Here is a 24,339-nt window from a genome sequence, read left to right as displayed (position 1 = left end):
AAACTGTTTGCGGGAGTATCTTAAAGTGTATTTTGAATACGAGAGTTTTCTGCTCCAAAATACGCCTGAAAATAAGCCGTGTGAACATACCCTAGCATTGAATCACAATGGGTTTATTTAGTAATTGCACAAAATAATCGCAAAACTATCCACCCCTGTAAGGGTAAGGCCCCTGGGGGCGGCATTGACTCGGTGGCCGAAAAGTACGCCAATATTCTTTCAAATTGATTGTTAATGGCTGTGCGGTGTTGCGGGTGAACAGCCGCAAACTTACAAGTTCTATGTTCTTATCATTTTGACTGTTTCCTTTGTCTGTTGTACTTTTCTTTGATGGATTACACTGAAACCTCCACATGGGGCACCTCCGCTCCCTGAGAAGTGTGTAACGTGAGAGGCCGCATTCTTCACATGCTTGTCTGGAAATGGGGAGAGAATCGGGTGAGAAATACGGCCGTCACTGTATAAAGTGAGTGTGTTTCTTCCACGCGGCGGCCATGTTTTCTTCAGCCTTATTTCTTATACGGTACTTAAGTTGAAGCTGCGTTTACGGAATTGCATTGAGCGCAGTTTTCTAATATAACGGTAGAGAAACTCCCTATTTGGTTGTGCGATGATCCCGTTATAATCACTGGTTACAGTGACCTTAATATTTCCAGATGGCAAGTTGCAACCATATAGGATTTCTTGTGATTGTTCCACATCTATACCCCCCCCATAGGGAAATATTGAAGTCTTGATTACTAGGGCAACAAGCACTGACATATTTCACTGTTCTCTACAACGATTGTCCCATCAGTCACCGTCCCCATGGCATGGGCTTATGTGTCTTAAGCTTCTCTCAATAATAGACTCATCACCAAAACCATGCCCCCTATAGAAAATATTATGCAAAGTTGACCATAAAAAAAACAAAAAAAACTACTAGACCAACTCTTACTGCATCAAATATAATCCCCTCCTGAACCCAAAATGTCGCCTATAGGCATGTGCCTTATGGGAAATATGTCCCTGCATATCTCAAATATATCAGGAAGCCAAGTAACCTATCAGTATGTCTTGGAAGGAAGCCCGGAGAATCCAGTGTCCGTGGTGTAGCAATGGCAGTAGCTGTCCCAACCGGACCCCGATTTCTTGGGAGCACATAAGCCACCCTTGGGTGTCCTAAGTAGGTAGGACATAATTGTAATGACTTACTACACAATGAAGTAAACCATACCTCCCAACATTTGTATCAATCCCAAATCATGGGACATTGGAAGCATCTCCCTTGATAGATATATTAGATATGTATTTATAAAAGCCGAGTAATTTGCAGCCTGTGTTATACTCCAGAGCTGCATTCACAATTCTGCTGGTTGTCACTGACCACAGTCAATAAGCTTGTAGAGAACCCCCCCCCCCCCATAGCAGTTTATCGGAGTCCCTTTAATGCTGGGTGGTAGCGAAGAAGATACTTCTCAGAATAGAAATCAACAGAGGAAGTTCTCTGCAGACACTGAACCAGCAGAGGATGCTGGGAGATTTCAGCTCTAAAGCCTGCAGAATTTAGCTAAATTACTGATATTCACTTAGCAGAGCCTTAGCAGAGCCAGTTGCAATCTTTGCCATGAGGATCTGGTTTCAAAAAAGGATATTGAAGTCCAAAAGCATAAAAATATACTACTTGGAAACTTCTATTCAGCTATTTTTAAATATCATTTTTAGCTAGATTTTATTTCTGGGGAAGGCTGGGTGACAAGTATGACAGTTCCCACAGGAGGTCACCCCAATACTGTCCTGCATCCCCCCCCCCCTGCATTAAGATTCAGGGCTTTAGAAAAACTGCTCGAAACCTCTGTAGGAGCGTTATTGGCGGTCATGCTGCTTGTTGCCGTCACACTGCTTATTCAGTAATAGATCTAATGAAGATGTAGCGGATTTATCTTTTTAACAATTTGACATAAAATTACGATTTACATACTGGAAAATGCCGCTGGCCCTCGTGACTGTTGTATTGATCACAATAAAAGGGTAACTAAACGTTCAACCAACTTCTGACATGTCACAATGTCGCCCGTAGACTGGCCCTGGGAAAACTTCTGACGTCACTGTCCATATATGGACAACGATGTTGGGAGCTCCCAGAGGTATACTTAGAGTAACTAAACGTTCGACAAACTTTTGACGTCATAGTGACATGTCAGAAGTTTTGATTGGTGGGGGTCTGAGCACTGAGACCCCCACCAATTGCTAAAATGAAGCGCTCGTGTGAGCGCTGAGCCGCTTAGTTTCTGTTCAGCTTTTTCCGGAAATCGATGTAGCGGAGTACGGACTAGATAGAAAGTCTATGAGCCCTTACACCGCTACATTGGCTTTCCGGAAAAAGCCGAAACGAAGCGGCTCAGCACTCACACGAGCGCTTCTGCCGCTTTGGTTTTAGCGATTGGTGGGGGTCTCAGTGCTCGGACCCCCACCAATCAAAACTTCTGACATGTCACTATGACATGTCAGAAGTTTGAAGGTTTAGTTACCCTTTAAGGGTCTTTTACACCAGACCATAAATGTCTGAATGATCGTACCCGATCATTGCCCTGCGTGAACATATCGAGCGATAATTTGCTCGTTCATCGATGATCGCATCTTTTCTGATGACCTAAAAGTAGTTTGTCAGCAGAACATCCCCTCGTGTAAACTGACGTGCTGTCGACGATCATGTAAAGTGTATAAACGTACGATCGCACGTAAGAAGAACCTTATGGGGATAGCCGCAAATAAATGTGGTAAACAGGCGCCGATCAATCGCTATATGATTGATCGGTGCTCTTTATGGGCAATTTATCTGTCCTTTAATCAATTGTAAGGTATTTTAATGAATTTTCTTTCCCTCTTTATCATACAGACCAAGAAGCCGTTCTACGCGTAGTCCAGGTACAGTCCCGCACAACCGTTTTGCAGTTGTTCAGAACAGAGCTCCATCTGCTGGTCAGTATATTTATCTCCTCTGAATATACATAACGTTTAAAAGGAAAATTCGGCAACTTTCTAAAACTACTTTGTGCATCAATTCATTGCTATTTTCAAGACTTATGCTTACTGTCAGTGAATGGGAACATTCTTATTTACATCAAGGGGCTGAAAACCTGTACAGACCTAATACTTTTCACGGCTATGGGTTTGTTTTAATTGCACCCAGTCCAGTCGATAGTCTGAGCTAAATACATCAGCAGCAAAAATCTCTCTCCTGCCCTGATAGTTTGCTACAGTGTATCAGGGTGAGTATAATATATTAGCCTGGTGTCGTGGCTGGTTACTTTTAGGATTGTCTAAAGTAAATAAGCACTTGTTTCATATACTTTTATTTTAAAAAATGTCCTTTGTTTCTGTTCTGCAGCTTCTATGTATTCGCTGACCATAGAAGCTGCAGAACGCTGCTGTCAGCCAAATTCGTCGGTGAGCTGGACTGACGGCTCGGCTGATAGCGGCTCTTGTGTGCCACTGACACTTTATCTAATTCTAAAGGGATGTTTACACGTAGCGTATACTCTGCAGATTTTCCCTCCGGATTTACAGGTGGAATATCCGCCACGTATTCCAGTAGCAGTAAAGTGCATGAGATTTTAATCTCATCCACACGCTGCCGAAATTTTTCATAAAATCACCTGCAGTGTGGATGATAAATCTGCAGCATGTCACATTTGTTGCAGAATTTCCGTTTAGTTTAATGGGGATTGTCAAATTCTGCAGCGAATGTGATTGTTTTGCGGAATTTGCTGCGGGAAAAAAAAAAAAAGGCCTATACTCACCTCTCGCGGCAATGCCATAGCAACGCGTCCCGGCACTTCCAGGTGCTCTGCGTACAGGCTGCCCCCTGTGGTGATGTTTTATTACATGTGACCCCCTGCAGCCAATCATAGGCTGCAGAGGTCACGTGATGAAACTCCATCACTGGAGGCCGTCTGGACACAGAGCAGCAGGAAAGAGCAGGGACCCGTTGCTATGGCAACACTAAGAGGCGAGTAAAGACCTTTCTTTCTGGTGGATGTTTTCCTCCGCACTCAATCCGGCCGAATATACGCACCAAATCAAAGCACGATTTGGTGTGATTATTTGTCCGTGTTTCCCCGCCCGTAGCCTTATACTGATAAAATGTATGTTCAGATACGCCGCAGATTTTCCACAATAGATTGACGTGCACATCATTCGCGCAGGAATTCCGCTGCGGTGCGACTTTATAATCCGCAGCGTGTCAATTTGTGCTGCGGGTTCTGAGCGAAGATTCTGCGGTTTTTTTTCCCTCATAGACTTGTATGGGGAGCATTAAATCCGTTGTAAAAAGCGCAAGCTGCATTTTGTTACGGTTTTTACAGCGATTTCTGCGGTAAGGCAGAGAAGGAAGAGTTAAAGGGGCCGTCCCCAGATTAAATGTTATCCCCCTATACACAGGATAGGTGATAAAATGCTGATCGTGGGGGTCTGACCGCTGGGTCCCCCACCTATCGGGAAAACATGGGTCGCGTTCCTTCAAACGGAGCGGCAGGTTGCGTATGCGCACTGCCGATCCATTCATTCTCTATGGCACTACCGGAGATAGCCGAGTACAGCGCTTGGCTATCTCCAGCAGTGCCATAGGCCGTGAGTGGAGCGGCACTCCATTTGGAGGAACGGGACCACCATTTTCATGATCGGTGGGGGTCCCAGCGGTCAGACCCCCACTGATCAGCATGTTATCACCTATGCTGGGGTGAAGGGATAATATTTACTCTTGGGACAACCCCTTTCTCTGCATTGTGCCGTTCCTCTGTTATTCTTCCTGGAAATGTATGAAGAGATTCAACTGTCAAAGATGCGTGCCCCTACACACTCTGACCAATCAGTGCTGCCAGTGTCATACTGTGTAGGGACACCTTATTGACCAGGGGAATGGCAACGCCCAGTTGTCAATTTATTCATACATTTCAAGGAGGAATAACGGGGGAACGGCACAACACAGAGTTATAAGCCTTTGAGTCGTCCTTCTCCGATGCTTTTCATTAATGTTGGGTGTCAACAAACCATCCTCCTCGAGCGTTATCCCCAGGGCCAATTCTATAGTAGCGCCATACAATATCCAAACACTGCCATATAGTGCCCACGTAACACCGCCATGTTTCTCGAACAATCCTGCCATTCAATGCCCCAATAAAACTGCCATATTATAGCACAATATGAACGTGTTTAATTATAAAGTCCCTGGTAGTCTAGGGTAGTGATGGTTTACATGTTGCACCCAGGTGTCCAGTCCTTCGGAGGCCCTAGACAATTTCCCAGTTTGACACCACCTAAAACTGGCCCTGGTTATCCTCCAGAATGACAAATCTGCTTAGTTATGTGGTAATAATTACCCCCACCCTACATGACTAGGCAGATGTGCCACTCAGGAGTCTGGAAAAGTGGGGCGACAACCCCTGAGGGATTTAGAATGGCGGCCATATTGGTTGTCACTCAGCTTTCCCAGAAATGGGTACAATGGCCCAATGAATGTGGCTTGTGATTATTATGCAGCGCTCTATAGACCACCCTGTCAGCCATGTCTCCAGTAATACTGTCCTGCCTGGACCAACCACTGCTTTTGTTGTGAAGCCGTCGAGCCCTCCTCCTTGTTTGGTGGCACTGACAATTCCCCCCTCATCCCTCCTCTTCCATTTTCCCGCCCAGACCCTCTCCCATAAAAGGACAATAGAGAAGCGGGAAGAGTGACGTCACCGCCCTCATGCAAATGAGCTTGATTGAAGAGAATCTGAGCGTGGGAACCGCGCAGGCGCAGTAGAAGCGGGATCTTGGAAGAGTTTGATTTCTGCAACACTGTGACCGGGACGCTGCAACATAAGTTAAAGTAAGAGCGTAATAACCTGTGTGCATGTTCAGCTCCGTGATATGTCGCGATATACCGTGCAATAGACTGGTTCCGGCGATAGTAGCGGTGCATCATGCGCGCACGGTGCCTCTGCACCCCGTGCATCGTGTCGCTCCTGTCTTGTCACTTGTCAGCGCTTTTATTAATGTATTTATTGTAGTCGCACTTGGCTGTAGTCGCACAAAGTCTCTGTTAGTTCTGCACGGCTGTTTGGCTCACATAATGCAGTGTCGGTGCCATGTGTCAGCTCTGCACGTTTCCTCCATTGTTCAGTGTCACTAGAAGGGCCTCATGTCTCCTCGGGGTATCGCCTCGTCTGATCGTTGCTTAGGTGTGCAGTTGGAGTAGAATGTAGTTTCTTTGACAAGTGGTGGTTGCATTCTATAATGCAAGGTGAATGATTTGCACGATTTTGGGGGGGCACTTCTTGACACCCCCTGGGACAAAACTGAATTGCGAACCATCCCCTGGCTGCAAAGCAACAGATGTCACCTCTGCATTGTTTGTGATGTGGAGTTATAGCTTTATTGTGTAAAAGTGCCCCCCAGTAGTCACCCCTGTCTCATAGATTTATGCTTTTGGGGCGCTCTCCAGCATTGGGGGGGTGTCTTTGCAGATGTGTAGTTATTTGTGGGTGCAGGAGGATGATGGGTGGGGGTTGGGAGGCCCTGTGGGTGGCCGGGCTGCTTGGCTTGGGTTGCTGGTAGGCAAAACAAAGGCATGCACAGAGCAGCGGACACCCAGCAGTCACAGCATGTCCTCATTACCTGCCATGCGCTGCAAGATCGCCTCCGTATCCCCTGCAAATAACTGCGTATTGGGGGTCCTATATCCCCCCCCCCCTATCCAGTCCATGTGGTCTGTGCATAAAGCATCAGACCTTTAACTGGGTGCAATGGAATCCGCGCTGCAACAATGTATCGGGGTGTTTGTCGGAATGTCCCGGATTTCTGTAGCTGGACTTGGATGGGACAATTTGATGCCAGATCCGACTTGCGGGCGTAAAGTGGAAAATGGCCACGATCGGAAAGATTGCCTCTATGTAAAGCTGCTCAAATCGTCTTCTGCGCGAGCGTGTTTTTTACGCAAATTTCTTAAATACCTGTACGTTTTGGGGTGTTTAAAAATGCGTGACCTATAAATGCGTGACGCTTAAAACAGCAAGCAGGCGTTTTAATAAACCCATGGACTTCAGCGCAAATTGACATGACGCATTTTTTTATTTTATTTTTTACACGAAGCGTAATTTACTTATTAACTCGCTGTATTCACTAACGGAACGTATGGTCATTGGAGGCTTTAAAAGTGCGTTTTGCGCGTGTCGAACACTTGTGTGAACGCGGCCTATAAGCTGTGATGGGGCAGTGTTGGTATCTATTGCATTGGTTGGAATAGAGGGCGTTAGTAACGTACACATGGGGGGCGACCACCTATTAGGGCATATGGACTCCCCTTTCTTTAATAGGGCATTTTAATCCTCTACATGATGAGCAGGCGTAGATTTGCGCCATTTTCTGGCTTCATTTAAACCGCTGAGGCCACACCCACTCCTACAAAACCACACCCATTTTTTTTAAGCACTTTTCATATCTGGCAAGTGCCAAAAAAAGTGAAGGATGTTTTGCATAAATATGGCGGGCGCAATGAATTGCAACTTTTTAAGGAATAGTGTACGCCAAAAACTGACGTAAGCCGATGAATACATTTCGGCTAATACTTCTGGCCAATAAGAACTTTCATAGCCATGAATACAACGCAAAAACTTAGGTCAATTGCACATTTCTAGGCCATATTCACCTGTAGTAGTATATCGGGTGCTGGATTATCGACTGTGCTGGACTACTGGGCGTCAGAAAATACTCTTAGGGCTTATTCACAATGAATTGGCCGGTGACGTTTTTTTTTTTGTTTTTTTTTTTTCTTAACGGCCGTCGTACAGCAGCATTAAAATCAATGTACTTCTATGGGCCTATTCACACGGCCGTTTTTTTTAATTTTTTTACGCACCGTGTGAACGACCAGTGAAAAATTAGGACAGGTCCTATTTTTGCCCGTTTTCACGGATCCCTCAATAGACTCCAGTCTAAGGCCTCATGCACACGACCGAAGCCATGTGCACGGGCGTGATTTTCGGGTCGGCCGGCAACGGAGTGTCACCCGCGGGCTGCGCACATGGCCGCGTGCATTATTTCCTATGAGCCTGGACCGCAGAACACGGCCGTATTAAGACATGCCCGTTCTTTCTGCGGTCCGGGCTCCGGGTCCATGCACGGACCGTGGAAACCACGGTCCTGTGCATGGCCCCATAGAAATGAATGGGGCCGCAATTCTCCCGTGGATTTTCGGGGGAATTGCGGCCGCAAAAGCACGTTCGTGTGCATGGGGCCTAAGAGGGATTTGCGGACTCGGGTCCCGCACGGGTGAAAAACGGTTGTTTTTCACGGCCGATTTGACACCCGTTTCTGTGAATAAGGCCTAACTGGTTATCTCCGCAAAGTCTGAGATTCCTCATTATATTGTCGTTTTGTCTTGGAATCAAGTGCTGGATTGTCAGACAAACTGAATGCTGGATTAAAGGAATCAGCCTCTTGTATTCGTAGCCGATTTTGGTGGTTAAAGGGTTACACATTTTAATTTTTATTTATTATTTTCTTAAGAATTTTTTGTTTTTGAAGGCACCTGTACAATTGACGACCTGTTTTCTATAGGTACAGCTCCCGCTGACTACATAACCAGGTCCCGCTGACTGAGCTGTATGTTGGTTGTAGTCTCTTATTGGGTGGGATTGATGGTGGTCACACGTCACACTGTCAGGTCATGACACCTGCGGTTATCTTGGTCAGATCTTATCTCTCAGTGGTCATGGTGATCACCCAAAGTGCAAATGAATTACTTCTCCTGGTCAACTCATTAACCGCTCAGTGTCAAGAGGCTGTCAGAAAGGGTACGTGTGGTAAACTGGGTGCTAAATTCACACAGTTCTGCTAATTTAATTTATTCTATAATTGTGAAAAAATGAAACTTTTATTTGACCAAAATAATTTCATACAAAGTCCTAAAAAAAAAAAAAATTTTTGTAAGATTTTTTTTTTTTACTCATTGAAATTAATGGAGGGAAAAAGACACGCGATAAGGTCGACTGGTTAAAAACAATTCTATATAAAGTTAAAGTATATGAATCGAGGGAAGTGATCTCCAAACCTAAGGGGATGTTTCTAAAAATTGTTGCACAGGAGAAGTGTAGCATAATGCTCCTTTTATTTTTCAAAGGGCACGCTACCACATAGAGGGGGCCCGAAGCCTGGCTCACTTTCAGGAGCCAATGGTCGCACGGAAACAGATTTTCAGCCAATAAATGTAAAACCATGCTTACATTCGCTGACCACAAGCAGAGATCTTGAAAATGGGGACTTTAAACGTAAAGCCTATTAGAAAGTTGTAGAGTTTTTTGTTTTACAATGATTAAGCTTTATTTACATAAATCGGGAAAACCCCTGTAATGTTAGTGACCGGAGTGCTTCCGTAATCTTACCAGCCTCGAAACGCGTGAGGGAGATGACTAGTTCAGGACTCCTAACCACGTGTGAACGCGACTGAGATCATCAGATTTGCAAATCTGTCTGATTTTCTCAAAGGGGTTATCCCATGAATCATTTTCATACCAAAAGTCCTGAAATCCCGTTAACCGCTGTTTCATAGCAATTTGAGGGGTTTCTAGCATTAAAAAAAAAAAAAAGATGGGGATGGGGCACTGAGCAGAATCAGTCTTCACCCCCCTCTGGCAGCTAAAGATATAGTTCCTTCTTCCTTGCAGAACCCGTCTTCTAAGGCCCTGTTCACATCAGCGTTGCTTTCCACTGAGGGGATCCGTCTGAGCTTTCCGTCGGGGAACCCCTCAACGGAAAGGCAAACTGTAACAACAGCTTCCGTTTGCATCACCATTGATCTCCATGTTGATGGAAACTTTGCTACTGGTTTAGGTTTGTCACCGTAGCGAAAGTGGTCCGTTTTTTTTGACAGAATCAATAGCGCAGTTATTAAAAAGCATTGTACAGAATTAGAAAACATGGCTGCTTTCTTCCAAAAACAGCGCCATACCTTTTTATGGGTAGTTTCTGGTATTGCAGCTGCTCTCCATTAAAGTGAATGGCTCTGAGCTGCAATACCACACACAACCTTTGTACAGCTATGGCGCTGTTGTTTTTTATTTTTTTTATTTATTTTTTTTTTCTTTTTAAACCGCCGTTTTTACGTTTTTTACTTCGTTCTGTGCAACCCCTTTTAAACTTGGGGCATCACTTAAGAGTTGTAGTAAAAAAAAACGCAATTGCGCTACGTCTTCAGTGCTGTAGAACCATTTTGCTGTGACTTGCGCTGGCTGAAGAGGATATCTGGCAGCCATGGCTACGGTCGCTTATATATGCTTACAAACAGTGGGTCCGCAGACGGGGCCGGAGGTTCTACGCACAGATTCCTAGTCTTTGAAACCCTTTAAGGCGCGGCGGCTCATTGTCTTACAGCTCCTCTAATCCCATCCACTGTTGTCTGTAAGAAGCTTTGATCTCCTCCTGTGATGCCCTGTTGAGCCTTTATGGCTTTTGTGGCTTTCAACTTCCATTGTGTGATATTTTATATGTACCGAGAACATCACGTGACCGACCACACAATGCTAAACTCAAATACTTGGCCGTCTAAACAGTATTTTATATATACACCAGTACTTATGGATTTTAGGAATCTGTCTGACACGAGAAGCTGCCCACACCAGACTTTTTCAGGATAGGAAGTAGCTAACTGATATCTACCATTGACGGCCATATTGGTTCTCGTGGTGCTGTGTTTCCTGTCAGCAGGTCACGCAGAATGTCCTGTCTCTCACTAGTTTTTCTGACTCCCTGACGGCCAATCACATTGAGAGAACCCACACAGCGTTCCTATGTAGCAGAGCCGTGTATGTGATGATCGAATTACTGAAAAAATTCTCTAAACCTTTTGTTCCTTTTTCAGCTTTGTCTCATTCAAGGAAAAAAATGATTGGATTTTACAAACCAAAGACGTACAGAAGCTCCAGAGGCTGCTGCATCTGCAAAGCCAAATCCTCGAGCAGCCGATTTACAGATAGCAAACGCTATGAGGGCGATTTCCAGAATTGCTTTGGGTAAGAATTGATGAACTGAGGTGAAACTACGACCACCAGTGTTTCCTAACAGAGGCTGGATTGGCATTCTGGGTGTTGTAGTTTCTAAAAAGTGTGCTATAATTTAGAAATAATCTTCCTTCCCCTTTTTTGTTTACAGACTTCATGAGATGCGGGCGGGAGATATCTGCAATGCCTGTGTCCTGCTGGTGAAAAGATGGAAGAAACTCCCCTCTGGCTCAAAGAAAAACTGGAATCATGTATGTTTTTATTTAGTTTTTTTTCCCTTTTTTTATATGTGTACTTGCAAGTTTATCAGAAAAGGCTACTGCCATCCGCCACTAGGGGGAGCTCACCACATATGTATTTATACTGCTTCCCAAAGGGGAGCTCCCCCTAGTGGCGGCTGCAGGCAGCCAGAAGTTTATCATTGATTTCATACAGTACTTATGTGGAGGGAACTACTATCATGGAACTGTTTGAAGGGTGGGCACTGTTAATGGCACTTTGGCTCTTGTTATGGGGGTGAGACCTGTATTTATGAGATGTTTATTTTGCATAAAAAAATAGCATCTCAAATCTTCTTGAAATTTATATTCTGAACTGTAGGCAAGTATGATACGACCTGTATGTATTGCATTACCATGTATGTGAATTATTATTATTATTTATTTTTTTTGCAGGTTGTGGATGCCCGTGGTGGGCCCAACCTGAAAGCTCTGCGGATCAGACCTAAAAGGATCAGGGCTCTGGCAGCACGGAGGATGAAGAACAGACAGGTCTTAAAGATGAAGAAAAACCTTTGTAAGTCATCGAATTTTAAAGCATGTCCATGGTAACCAGTCAAGTGCTTTCTGCCATATTGTACACTTCCATCGCAGAGTGACGGCTGGATTTCTCTGTAGAGATATTTCATTTGGCCTACTAGATGGCGCTATTGGAAAAAAAAAAGATCTGACTGATCTCCTTTGATTTTGCAGATTCTGGGGCCCACAGCACGGCTTCCAGTGCTTCACCCACACACTCCTCCTCTTGTAGTAACCACTCGGACACAGACACTGACATTGAGCTCCGGACCGCACCCAGCAGAAACTCGACTTTTTCCTTCCTGGATCCAACATACTGGAAAAGGTAATAGACTTGTATTATTGCACTAATTAGTCGGCTCTGTACAAATTGGGAAGGGGGGTATTTATGATGAGGGGTTTTCTGAGACTGTATTATAGATGGCCTATCCTTTATTTTGATCGAGGGGTCAGAACCCCTGCCAATCAACTAAATAAAGGGGTCCGCATGCTACGTCCAGCTCCGCTTCATTGTTTATCCAGGCACAGCCGTGAGCTGCAGTACCAGACTTGACCAATAGACCGGAGAGGTGCTTGAAGCCACGAATAAAAGCAGAATTTTTTTTTTTCTAATCTGCCACAACTTTAGATGACCGAGCATGCAATGGAGCCTTTTTGCTAACTAAAAAGTGCTAAGAGGTCTCATGTAGGCATTTAGACTTGTTCGGAGTAATTTGAATGAGTCTGACAAGCTCTTTTTGAGCTACTCACTGGCCACGAAGGCTTAAAGGGCTTGTCTTCTCAAGATAATCCTTTAAGTGAAGCTGGCCCGGCCAGCAGCTAATCGCTGCAGATTCGGCTTCTAAAAACCCTGGCAATCAGCCGATTTACATACGTACATTTCCCCTGCATCGGCTCGAAATGTAATATTACATTCCTGCTATAAATGACTGGCCGACCACGGAATAAATGAACATCACTGGTCTACGAGAGACTTTCTTTGTTAGCGGTTCTCCCCTCTGGCTAATAGTGGAGGGTTCCAAGCAGGACAATCCTCTCTGACCATTTGTCTTCATACTTTTTATTTTTCCACGTCCCCTTCAGGCAGAAAGTTTGCTGTGGGATTATTTACAAAGGTCGTTATGGCGAAATTCTTATCGACGCCCAACAATACAAACCATGCTGCAGTAATAAGAAAACGGAGGAAAGCGACACAAGATGATGGGATGTTCCAGTATGTAACGCTACCTATTCAGGGGCAGGCTCTTCTGCCATGAACTTTTAACGCACCACTTTTTTTATATTGTACTTTATGCAGTTTTTGTGTATGTAGATATGAAATATATTTAATACGTGTATGATATATGTACGAGGCCGTTGTCCCCCATTTTATTTTTTCCTATTTTATATATTTTTTTCATTTTAATCGAACGGTTTGCCACTTGCTGCAGATTAATACAAAATAATAGAAAGGAACTTTACCTTCTAAATCTGTACAATCTCCCAATTCATGGGCTGAATCGCAACTGGTGTATAAAGTTGGGTAGTATTTTTATATGTATATTGCGCTTTTTTTCCTTTTTTCCTTATGCATTTTATGATATAAAAGATTATTTTGTCTTGTGGCTTTTGAAATTTGTTTTATTTTTTATTTTTTTGTGTTTTTTTTATTTTTTTATTTTTTTTATCCTGCTACAAGGACACATGTAACTTCTGATATTTACGACTGTATCTTTAATGGACTATAATGAAAACTCAGAACTGGATGAGGTGTATAGGAACCAGCAACACGTATAGTCTGGACTGGAATCTCGCCGGAGGTTGCCGTATGTTACAATGTAACTTTTGGTGAGCGCCCGTTCCTGTATACAGGACTTCTCAGGACGGCATTGGACGTGCCTTGCCCCCCCGTTGCCTTAGGCTGGCTATGCATTCCTAATGACCTTTCACTACACTCCGTGGATGGGATGTTGTGCAGTGTTTGCACCATTTTGGACAACCAAAGTCTGGATTGTGGAAATTTGGACTGCCAACCAGTGTCTGTCTCCACATTTCAAACAGATTTGTATTGTTTTTGTGTGATCATTACCCAACACAGTGAGATTATTTTTGTCTAAATGAATCGTTGTTGTTTTTTCATTTACTATATGTAATAATCGGCCTAAAAGGGAATATTCACGTGCGGCACGACTGAAAATCCTTAACCGTACATCAGATGTATGGAAATTTCTGCAACAAATCTGCATGTGAACATGCCCTTGAAATTTCTAAGACCCTGTTTACACAGAGTTTTTTGGCGCTGATTTTGATGTGAAAATGGCGTCAAAATCGTCGCCAAAAAATGGTCCGAAAATCGCCCCCCCTCATAGATTTCTATCGAAGGCTGAGCCGTTTTGGTTTTTTTTTTCATCCCAAGCGGCTCTTGTCTCGTGGGGGGAAAAAAGCGGCATGTCCGCTCTGACCAACCATTGAATTTGGAGGCAGAAAAAAATCTGCGGTGCCAGTTTCGGAGCATTTTTTGTGCCGTTTTTTTCCCCACAGTCCTTGCATTCGCTACAATGGCGGTTCTGCCTCTGACCTCCCATTGAAATCAATGGGAGGCAGAAAAGCGTGTTTTGCTGCTTTTTTGCCCACGGCGCTCAATGGCCGCAGCAAGAAAGTGCAGGCAGGTCAAAATCCTCTGTGTGAACAGGGCCTTTAGATTTTTTTTTATAGAACGAGACATAGGTTGCTCTACTGCGCTGTTATGTCTCCTCATGTGAAGAACTAGTTGTTGCCCATAGCAACCAAAATCTCGGCTCGTTTCTATAGCTACAATACCTCTTCATCGTACACCAGTTTAATGGCAGTATCGGTAAGGCCTCGTTCAGGCGGCCATAATGCGGCTGTATGTTCGCGTCAGCATTATGACTATAAGACCGGGGACCCCCAATGGGTCGAGTGAAATGAAACTTAGGTGACCATACGGTTTGATGGTGATTGAAGTTCAGTTCATAAGAGCTTTGGAGAGGCCGGCGCTACAGCCGTTTGAATGGGGCCTAACCGCGACCGTAGTGCATATATGGGCAATGCTTAATGTAGACGGTTAAAACCGTGTTCTCTTTTATTTTCGATGACCCCTGATGTTCAGTGGGAACAATATGTTGACCTGCCTCAGGTCAGTAAGCTACATAATAATATTTTATCCATTACGGACATTCATTTTTGGTCACTTGTATACAGTGGTGGCAGCCATTTTGTGGGCTATATCCAGACATTTTTAACCCCTTCCCGTCGTCAGCAACTTTCAGATTTTAATATTTGTTTTTTTTCCTCCCCATCTTCCTAAAGCCATAACTTTTTTTATTTTTCTGTCGATATATCCCTTGATTTTTGCGGGACGAGTTGTAGTTTTTCGTAGCACCATTTATTTTGCCGTATAATGTACTAGGAAACGGGGAAAAAATTATTTGTGGGGTAGAAGATGAAAAAAAACAGCGATTCCATCATTGTTTTTTGCGCTTCGTTTTTACGGAATTCACTGTGCAATTAAAACAACATGTTAAGGCCTGTTCACATCACCGTTCGCTTTCCGTTCCGGGGTTCCGTCTGAGGTTTCCGTTGGGTGAACCCTGCAACGGAAAGTGAAATGAAGTGATCTGAATGGTGACGGAAACATCGCTAATGGTTTCCGTTGGAAAACCGGAAACCTGCCGGAATGGTGACGAACAGAAACCATTAGCGATGTTTCCGTCACCATTGAGAGCAATGGTGACTGAAACGGAAACTGTGCTTTCACTTTCCGTTGCGGGGTTCATGTGACAGAAACCTCCGACTGAACCCTGGAATGGAAATGAACGGTGATGTGAACAGGCCCTTAACTGTGTTCTGAGGGTCAATACAATTACGGCGATACCAAATATATGTAGTTTTTTCTATATTTTACTAGTAAAAAAGTGTAAAAAATAACATTTATTTTGTGTTGCCAAATTCCGAGAGCCAGAACTTTTTTATTTTTCCGCCTATTAAGTAGTATGAGGGCTTATTTTTTGCGGGATAAGCTGTAGTTTTTAATAATACCATTTGGGGCGACGTTTTGATCACTTTTTATTCCATTTTTTGTGGGAGATGAGGTGACCAAAAAATAGAGATTCTGGCATTAACAATCTTTTTTTCTTTTACGGCGTTCACTGTGCGGGTGGAATAATGATATATTGTGATAGTTCAGACTTTTACGGATGCGGCGATACCAATTATGTTTATTTTTTTATTTTTTTACTCTTCTCTAGGGGCAAAATGGGAAAAGGGGTTGTTTTTTTTTTTTGAACTTTTACATTTTTTTTACATTAAAAAAAACCCCTTTATTTTACAAATTCTTACTTTTTTTTTATTAGTCCCCCTAAGGGACTTCAACCAGCGATCGTTGGATCGCTAGCACGATAGATTCTGCCAGGCTTCTATTAAGCCCTGCTGGAGGCAGGGCTTAATAGGAGCACAAAGATGGCGGACCTGGGGGCCTTCATTAGGCCCCCAGGCAGCCATAGCAACCATTGACACCCTGCGACTGCATTGCGGGGGGCACGATGAACTGCTAGAGGGGGTCGCCGCCCTCTTTCTTACTATTTAAATGCCGCGGTTGCTATTGACGTGGCCTTTAACGGGTTAAACAATCGGGATTGCGCTCGAGCGCGTTCCCGCTCGTTACTGTGAAGTGTCGGCTGTAGCATACAGTATGGAGCAGTTTCACTCCGAGGGCATGTTCCATACTTATACGTCAAATGTCGGGAAGGGGTTAAAGAGTCCTTACCCATTATTGTGCTGAAATCTGAACCCTTTCCAGTAGGATTTAGGCCCTGCCAAGAACGTCGCGGGCTCCTCCATTTTGGATATCATTGGTGGTCCGGGCTCATAGCTACATAGGGTTAGGGCAAAAGAAAATTACGTTTCCAAGATTTGGTTCGCAAAATGGCTGCCCCTGTTGTGTAACGGTGACCGCGGTGTCGGGTGGGAGATTTATGAACATCATTACTTTATTGGCCGGGTTCGCTGATCGTGGTCATTTCTTTTATACTTGGCTTTGTTTGTTTGTTTTTGGATCGGAGTCCGTTGGTGAACCCGGCCTAGGACTCCTTCAGACAAGACGGGCTTTACTAATCCTCTGATACCTCTAGCAAACTGTATAGTTTGTGGGCAGCTATTGTGAATAAGGCGAACTGGAAACGCTGATCTGTATCTGATGCTTTTTGTATTTATAATAATTATACCTGTAGCGTTTATTTGTATGTGTTTTTTTTATATCCGTTTTTATATAATCCATTGTAATAAACTTTTGACTTTTACTGTAGTGTCTGTTTGTTACTCCCTAAAATTCATCGATTATCGGAGAACCTCCTTTTAAGCTTGGGCTGCATGGCGGCTTTTAGTCGCCCGGAAGTCATGGTAAAATCGCGGCATTAAAACCTTTTTTCGCAAGGATTCCCTGCTATCCACTGAAGGATCTGATTTGGGTTTTGGATCTAAACTAATATAACAGCGTGGAGTTCAAACACTGGGGTAATTCTGCAGCATTTTCGCAAGAGAAATCCGCACGTCAATTTACGGACATATTTTCTGCATGTTTTTTCCACGACACGCAGGTGAGATTTGTTCAAATCACTTACACTTTGCTGCTACTGTAATATGCAGCGGGATTTCCACACGGAAAATTCGGATGGAAATTCTGCAGTATTTGGACGTTCCCTTAAGCCCTGTTCACACAGTTTTTTAGTGGTTTTTTTTTTATGTGGATACCGCACCAAAAAACTTCCCATTGATTTCGATGGAAGGCAGAGGCGGTTTTTTTCCCGCTCACGGTGAAAAAGAATAGTCATGCCCTTTCTCCGGACGTTTTCGTCTCTGACTTCCCATTGACCTCAATTGGAAGCAGAGAAAGCCGAAAAATGCCGCAGAGAGAGAGTTCCGGCAGGTCAAAATCTGCCTCAAAATTCCTGAAGAAATTTTGAGGCAGATTTTTCCACTTACAATAAACTCTGTGTGAACGGGGTCTTATGGTGCCGGGATCGCTTATACGAGCTGGAAGAGACATTGAGAGAGGTTTATCAAATCTGGTGCAAAGAAAAAGTCAAGCAGTTGCCCATAGCAACCAATTAGGTTGCGTTTTATTTTTCCAAAAGGCGCCTGAAAAATGAGTATTATAATCTGGTTGCTATCGGCAACTGCTCTGCTTTTCCTTTGCACCAGTTTTCATAAATCTTCCCCATTGAGCCCCAACAGGAGCCGGTTTATTTATGTGTCTATGAAACTGAAGGCTTTGGGCAGTGACCACCCAACACTGGCAATGGGAAAGTAAGCGGCAGCCACCGTCCGGGCGTGAAAAGACCAATAGAAGAAAGCAATCTTCCCTTCTATCATACCGTGCGCCATTTTGAGAAATGTGGCCCAATTTTAACCATTTCGTAAAATGAATCATACGACAATATCTATTTCTCTAAACGTACATAAGGGAGTTGTCATTGCTATTAAGATAATGGTTATTTACTAGAAACTGGAGAACCCTGGTAGTTCTGAGATTTTTTTTTAATTAGCTGTTCCTTTCATGGCCACACGGTGGTGCTGTTTCCCCATAAAGCAAAAATTGTGAAAAACTAAAAAGTTCTCTAGCGTAGATCATTTTTGTTTTGTAGCAGTCAAATAGTAAATTTTCATGTGTTCTGTGCAGGAGAAAAAAAACCGTGTACTAAATAGTGTACATATCCGTTACACTTATGTCCAGTCGTTGTTAGGAAAATTATAAAAATTATAAAAAAAAAAATCAAAAGCCTCAAATTTTGCCTTTCTGACCGTTTCCGCTGTTAATGGCACTTTTTCTAAAAAGTTGAGGCTTTTTGAGAGAGGCAGGCTCACCCGCGGCCCAGGTCAGCCTGCTCTATACTTTATACTCTACGCCAGCACATTTTTTTTCCGTGGCTTTTTATATTAATACTGCCATATTAAGTCCCAGTCTTAATAAATTCCCCTCACCATCTTTCAGAAAGGAGCCGCTATGGCAATCAGTTCTCAACTTGTTTTACCTGTGGAAGCCGTGTGAGCCAAAACCCAGTGACAATTTGTGGTAAAACGCGTGTGGCTTTGCCGAGCGGTAATTGGCTGTGCAGAAAAAAAAACGTTCGGCTTCGTTCACATCTGCGTCGGGACTCTCTGGGTGGGTTCCGTCGGAGCTTTCCGTCAGGGGAACCCGTAAACAGAATACAAAAGGACACCATAGGTTTCCGTTTGCATCTCTATTGATTCCAATGGTGACGGATCCGGGGCAAATGTTTTCCATTCGTCACCGTTGTTTAACGGTTCCGTTGTTTTGACGGAATGAATACCACAGTCGACTACCGTATTGATTCCATCCAAATGGCAGAACCCTTAAAGAACAGTGACAAATGGAAACCGTTTGCACCGGATCCGTCACCTTTGAAATCGATGGTGATGTAAAGAGAAACCTATGGTTTCCGTTTGTTTCATTTTGGATTCCGTTCATGGGTTCCCATGATGGAAAGCTCAGACGAAGCCCTGACGCAGATGTGAACGAAGCCTTATTCAGCTCTTTAATGTAGGTACATCTGCTAATAAGGGTGCCCTCCAGTCTCCTATACATTAACTGGAAATTTCTGCAACTTGCTCTTCTACTTTGGGCTTCAATTTTTCAAATTTTTTAGGATCTCTGCTTGCCGTCAGTGACTGGAAAAATTTATAGGCTGGAAACCCCCCCCTCTTGACCAGGTTCTGCCCACACAGCTGCTGGATTTGTTACAATGGATCAACCTAGGTGAGCATATTCTCATAGCAGCAACTATTGTGCTACTGAGTCACACTGTATATCCTAAACGAATAGTATTATAGCAGGTATCCTGAGACTCCTACAGTACAGTTCTGGCCTATAGCCAATTGTCCCCCACATGTGAGGGTTCATAGTTGAGGGGCCCGGCTGTGTCACTGACCACACTCTCCCAGCTGTGGTAATAGCGGCCTCTGTGGTGCTGCTTTTGTACGTGGATTCTTCCCACCATTGTGCACCTGGTAAAACATCGCACAGCCGGTCACCCGTCCCCCAGCTGTACACGTCTGATAGGTGTCTGGACAGAAGGGGGACCTCCGAAATGGGGGGATGCGATACTGTAATACCACTTGTGATATAAACTCACAGGATCATTTTGTATTCGGAAAAAATTCCAATGTGAAAACTTTCAAGATACCGCCACGAGCAGTGATGATCTCTAGGGTTACACGCACACGTTGCGGAATTTGGTGCACAAAATCCGCATCCAAACCGCACCTAATAGTGCGTTGTTTTTTTTTGGGTGTGGTTTTTACATTTTGATGCGGAAATAGGTTGCAATTTTATGCTGTCGATTTTTGTTTCTTTTTTTTTTTTTTTTAAAGTCCGATACAATTCGCAAGCGGAAACACAAGATAAATTGACACGCTGCAAATTTTATAATAGGCACCGCAGGTCAATTTACATGCGGAAAAAATCCAAAACGCATAGATAAGATTTCTTGAAATCTCATTTCCTTTGCTAGTACTGTATTACAATGCGGATTTGCCGCATGAAAAGACACGCGGCATATCCGCACGTAATACGCATCGTGTTCATTTGGCCTAAGGGTATGTTCACACGGCTTATTTTTGTCCGCTTTTCGGGCCGAAAAATCGGAAGCAGAATGCCTCCAAACATGCCCATTGATTTCAATGGGAAAAACGGTGTTCTGTTCCGACGTTTTTTTTTACGCCGCCGTTTTGAAAACCGCTCCGTATTTTCAGACAATTGAACATGCCCTAAGGGTTCAGCGGATGGAACCAAATTTTTGTATTTTTTTGGATTATTAATTTAATTTCTTCTTAATTCTTTCTTTATAAATTAGTTTTATATACGATGTCTGACTGTCCAATCCTCCAGAATATCTGATAATCCGGCACCCATCAGGTCACAGTAATGATACATTTCAGATATTTTACTGTATTTGTATAGGAAATTAAAAAAAATCAAAAATTTCAGGGCCATAGGGATATATATTCTTGCGTTTTTTTTGTGTTTTTTTTTCCCTTTTTAGTTTCTATTAATATATATTATGTTTATTACGTTGACTACGAACGTCTACCAATCTATTACAATGATTAAATGGGGGGCTTCTGACCGTGTGTGGGGGGGGGGCTGTTCCTCGGCGGAATGGCGGGGGCTTAAAATGTCCCGCAATCTGTTTTTTAGGTCTTGATACGTATTGGGGAAGATTTATCAAAAGTGAAGCCGTTGCCCATAGTTACCAATCAGATGGCTTCTTTCACTTTCAAAACAGCTGCTGAAAAATGAGCTGGAATCTGATTAGAGCAGTTGCCCATAGCAACCACTTTTCCTCGGTACCACTTTTTACATTGCCACGTATGTTCCGCCACCCAACTTCCCAAAACTCCTGGATAGCAAATCTCTCATATGGATATCCGATTAGGAAAAGCTGCTATTCATGACTCCCGGGTGAAAACCGCGGTGGGAGCTGTAATGTCGGCCATATTAACTAGGTTTCCAAAAGATAAATATCCAAGTAATTTAGAACATTTATTTTAATTATTACAATTTCGAATAAAATATTATTAAAAATCTTAAAACTTAATATTCATAAATATATAATTCGATATTTTAAGCTATGAGGGTTTATTCACATGCAAGCGTAAACGCCTCGAAATGCGCCTGAAAAAACGTTAGCTAAACGCCTACGAATATCTGCCCATTGAATTCAATGGGAAAAAGTGCGTTTTCATCGGAAGGGGCGTTTCTTTGCGCCGCCATTGTAAAAAATGGCCCGTAAAAAGGAGCATGTCACTTATTGACCCGTTTTTGGAGCGGTTTTTCATTGTATCAATAGGAAAACCGCTCTAAAAATGTCCAGAAAAAAACGCCTAAAAAAAAACCCAAAAACATTTTCAGCTTCGAAAACGGCTGAAAATCAGACGTTTTTGACTTTGCATGTGAACATAACCTAATTTTTACAAATTTCATCATTTTAAGTGTGCAGTAGCGACTGTGTGGCGATAGTGTGCTGTGTGGCCAAGAACCGCGGTTTTACCACAAATTGCTGCGGTTTTGGACTGTGTGCCTTGTACAGATGAAGTACATTGCTTCATACGCTTCACCTGTACAAGCCGCGCAGGCTAAAACCTCATCGTGGTACACTACCGCTGCTACGGGTACGGGCAGCCTAATCAAAATCGCGTCAAAAGCGCATTTCGACCGCATTGTGTCAATACGTTTTTATTCAAAATAATAGAAGAAAACAACTGCAGGCTTTTTTTTATGTTTGTTTTTATTTTTTTTATTACAATTCTATATAATCAAAATTTTTGTCCCCCTGCGGATTAGCGAGTTTGTCATTTTGGTCTGAGGGGAACGTATTTTTTGTGCTTGGTCATTAAGATCGCTCGGTCTCCGGTAACAAACATCTCCTTGTTTTGTTGTATGGGGCAGTTGTACCCCAGGGAGATTATAATTGGCAGAATACAGAACCCGCTATGTGGACACAGGGCTGCGCGTCTCTCCTTCCAGATGGTTGGAGTAAGATGCACAAACATAAAGTGACCAGGAAACACTGACGGACGGCGTCGCACAAAGCCTCTCAGGCCCCCACTGTTCCCGGGATCACAGAGGCACAATTAATCTTTGCATCCAGAACACGAGATTGCTAAAATTTTCGGAAATTTGCATTAAGATCTGGCAAACAGGATAACGTCCAATATGGCCGCCACTACAGATTCCACAGGGATTGTCACTCAGCTTTTCCAGGCTAATGAATGGCCAATCTAACTAGATATGCAATTGTAGCTAAACAGGAGATGCATGTCTAAGCCGATTGTCATTAAGTTCACCAGGAAAGTTGGGTGAGAGTCCGTGTATGAATTGCAATGGCAGCCATATTGTTTGTCACACAGCTTTCCCTAGAAAGAAATATAAATGAATGGAAGATTTAAAGGCTTTTCTTCAGTCAATCCCCTCCTGATCGCCTACAGAGAGTACATGGAAGAGAGTACATTTGCAGGGTTAGACTACACAGGGTTTGGTCGTAGTCTGTTACCATGGAGACATGTCTGCATAGAAGCTGTATACACAAAACAAGAAGAGATTTCTAAAGAAGACTATTTGTAAAGTTGCTTTATTTATTATTTTAGATGCGTTGGAGCAATGAAAATGGTTGTAAAAGTATGCACACCCTTTAGGCTGGGTTCACAGAGTTTTTTACAGGCAGAAAATCTGCCTCCGTTTGGAATTTTGAGGCAGATTATGCTCTGCCTGCACGCAGTTTTTCTCTGCGTTTTTCGCCCGCGATCATTGAGCGCCGATGGGCAAAAACGCAACGAAATACGCTTTCGCTCAGAGACCTAAATGGCCAAAGATCAGGCGAGTCGCTTCTTTTTCTCGCGAGGCCGTTTTTCCGCTCGCGAATAAAAAAACGGCTCAGTTTTCGGCCTTTTTTTGGTACGTTTTCCGACGCGGTTTCCACGTCAAAAAAAGTGTAAAAAAACCTCAGTGTGAACGTACCCTTAAAGGTGCACAGCATATAAGTTTATTTAAATGATATATAAACAGTCATCCAAACCTTATGAACGTGGACCCTGTTGATTTAAAAAAAAAAAAAAAGGGGGGGGTTCCGGTGGTAGATCCTTTATTAGTTTCCGATAGAAAGTGGCGTATCATAATAAGGTTATAGAAATTGATGGCATGCTGCTTACTGATCAGTGGGGTCTGATCGTCGGGACCCCCACTAATCCTCAGAAGGAAAGGGCTGCAAGAGACGGCGGCCTCTTCATTGATGTTACCTGCACAGTGACGCTCCTGGCTGCCCGCTGTGCCCTCTTCACTTGACCACCACTGATAATGTTATGGCATATCCCAGCAATATAACAAAATTACATGATGGGACGAACTATTTTAATTGAGACCTGTCCTAACCCCCTTCTCCTTTTGTGTTCGGTAAGAACTTCAATGGGTAACTCGGTTTTTTATATTCTTTCCCTTTAGGTTTGGTTTTATTTGTGATGTCACATTATACTGACTTTGTATAATCCTGTTCAAAACTGCGGCCCGCTTTGATTTTTCAAAAACTTCTTGCATAAGATTCATTGTAGACAAGTTGTGGCTTAAAAACTTTAATGTTTTTGAAAACTTTGCTCCGTGCCCATTTCATTAGTCACAAAATCCTGCGGGTGAGGTGTTGTCCAATGGCATTTCATGTCCATCAGTCCCGTAGCTGTGTCACCCAATCACTCTATGCTGTACATGTTTAGTGCTAGACCCATTAGACCATGCGGTCACATAACCCCTGGCAAAAGTGGGTGGCAGGGGCCAGGAGCAAACATTTGAATCTTAATCTATTCATAAGAATCTTTCAAAAACAAAACATAAATTAACTAATTAATAAAAAATATTCCCGGAGGCCCCTTTAAGGGTGTATGTAGCATGTAAAAAAAATCTTTAGTTACTTCATCAGAGTTCCTCCATATCTGGACTGAACTGTAGGTCTGGACCCGTC

General features: G+C 43.3%; 1 protein-coding gene across 1 annotated transcript; it reads left to right on the top strand.

Moving 5' to 3' along the window:
• Positions 1-5,768: 5,768 nt before the first annotated feature.
• SINHCAF (SIN3-HDAC complex associated factor) lies at positions 5,769-17,084 on the top strand. Its single transcript, XM_075859817.1, has 6 exons — positions 5,769-5,851; positions 10,880-11,030; positions 11,170-11,269; positions 11,693-11,813; positions 11,990-12,140; positions 12,899-17,084. The coding sequence occupies exons 2-6, from the start codon at positions 10,903-10,905 to the stop codon at positions 13,014-13,016; spliced, it is 618 nt and encodes a 205-aa protein (XP_075715932.1). The 5' UTR covers positions 5,769-5,851; positions 10,880-10,902; the 3' UTR covers positions 13,017-17,084.
• Positions 17,085-24,339: the final 7,255 nt, after the last annotated feature.

This window comes from Rhinoderma darwinii, chromosome 3, assembly GCF_050947455.1.
Source record: "Rhinoderma darwinii isolate aRhiDar2 chromosome 3, aRhiDar2.hap1, whole genome shotgun sequence".
NCBI classification, from domain to species: domain Eukaryota; kingdom Metazoa; phylum Chordata; class Amphibia; order Anura; family Rhinodermatidae; genus Rhinoderma; species Rhinoderma darwinii.
This window is presented reverse-complemented; position numbering and strand designations above follow the sequence as displayed.

Excerpts from the sequence above, each read along its gene's own strand:
- SINHCAF (XM_075859817.1), top strand. The coding sequence starts at position 10,903 with ATGATTGGATTTTACAAACCAAAGACGTACAGAAGCTCCAGAGGCTGC. Across the intron at positions 11,270-11,692 it reads CAAAGAAAAACTGGAATCAT|GTTGTGGATGCCCGTGGTGG; the intron begins GTATGTTTTTAT and ends TTTTTTTTGCAG. Across the intron at positions 11,814-11,989 it reads AAAGATGAAGAAAAACCTTT|ATTCTGGGGCCCACAGCACG; the intron begins GTAAGTCATCGA and ends TTGATTTTGCAG.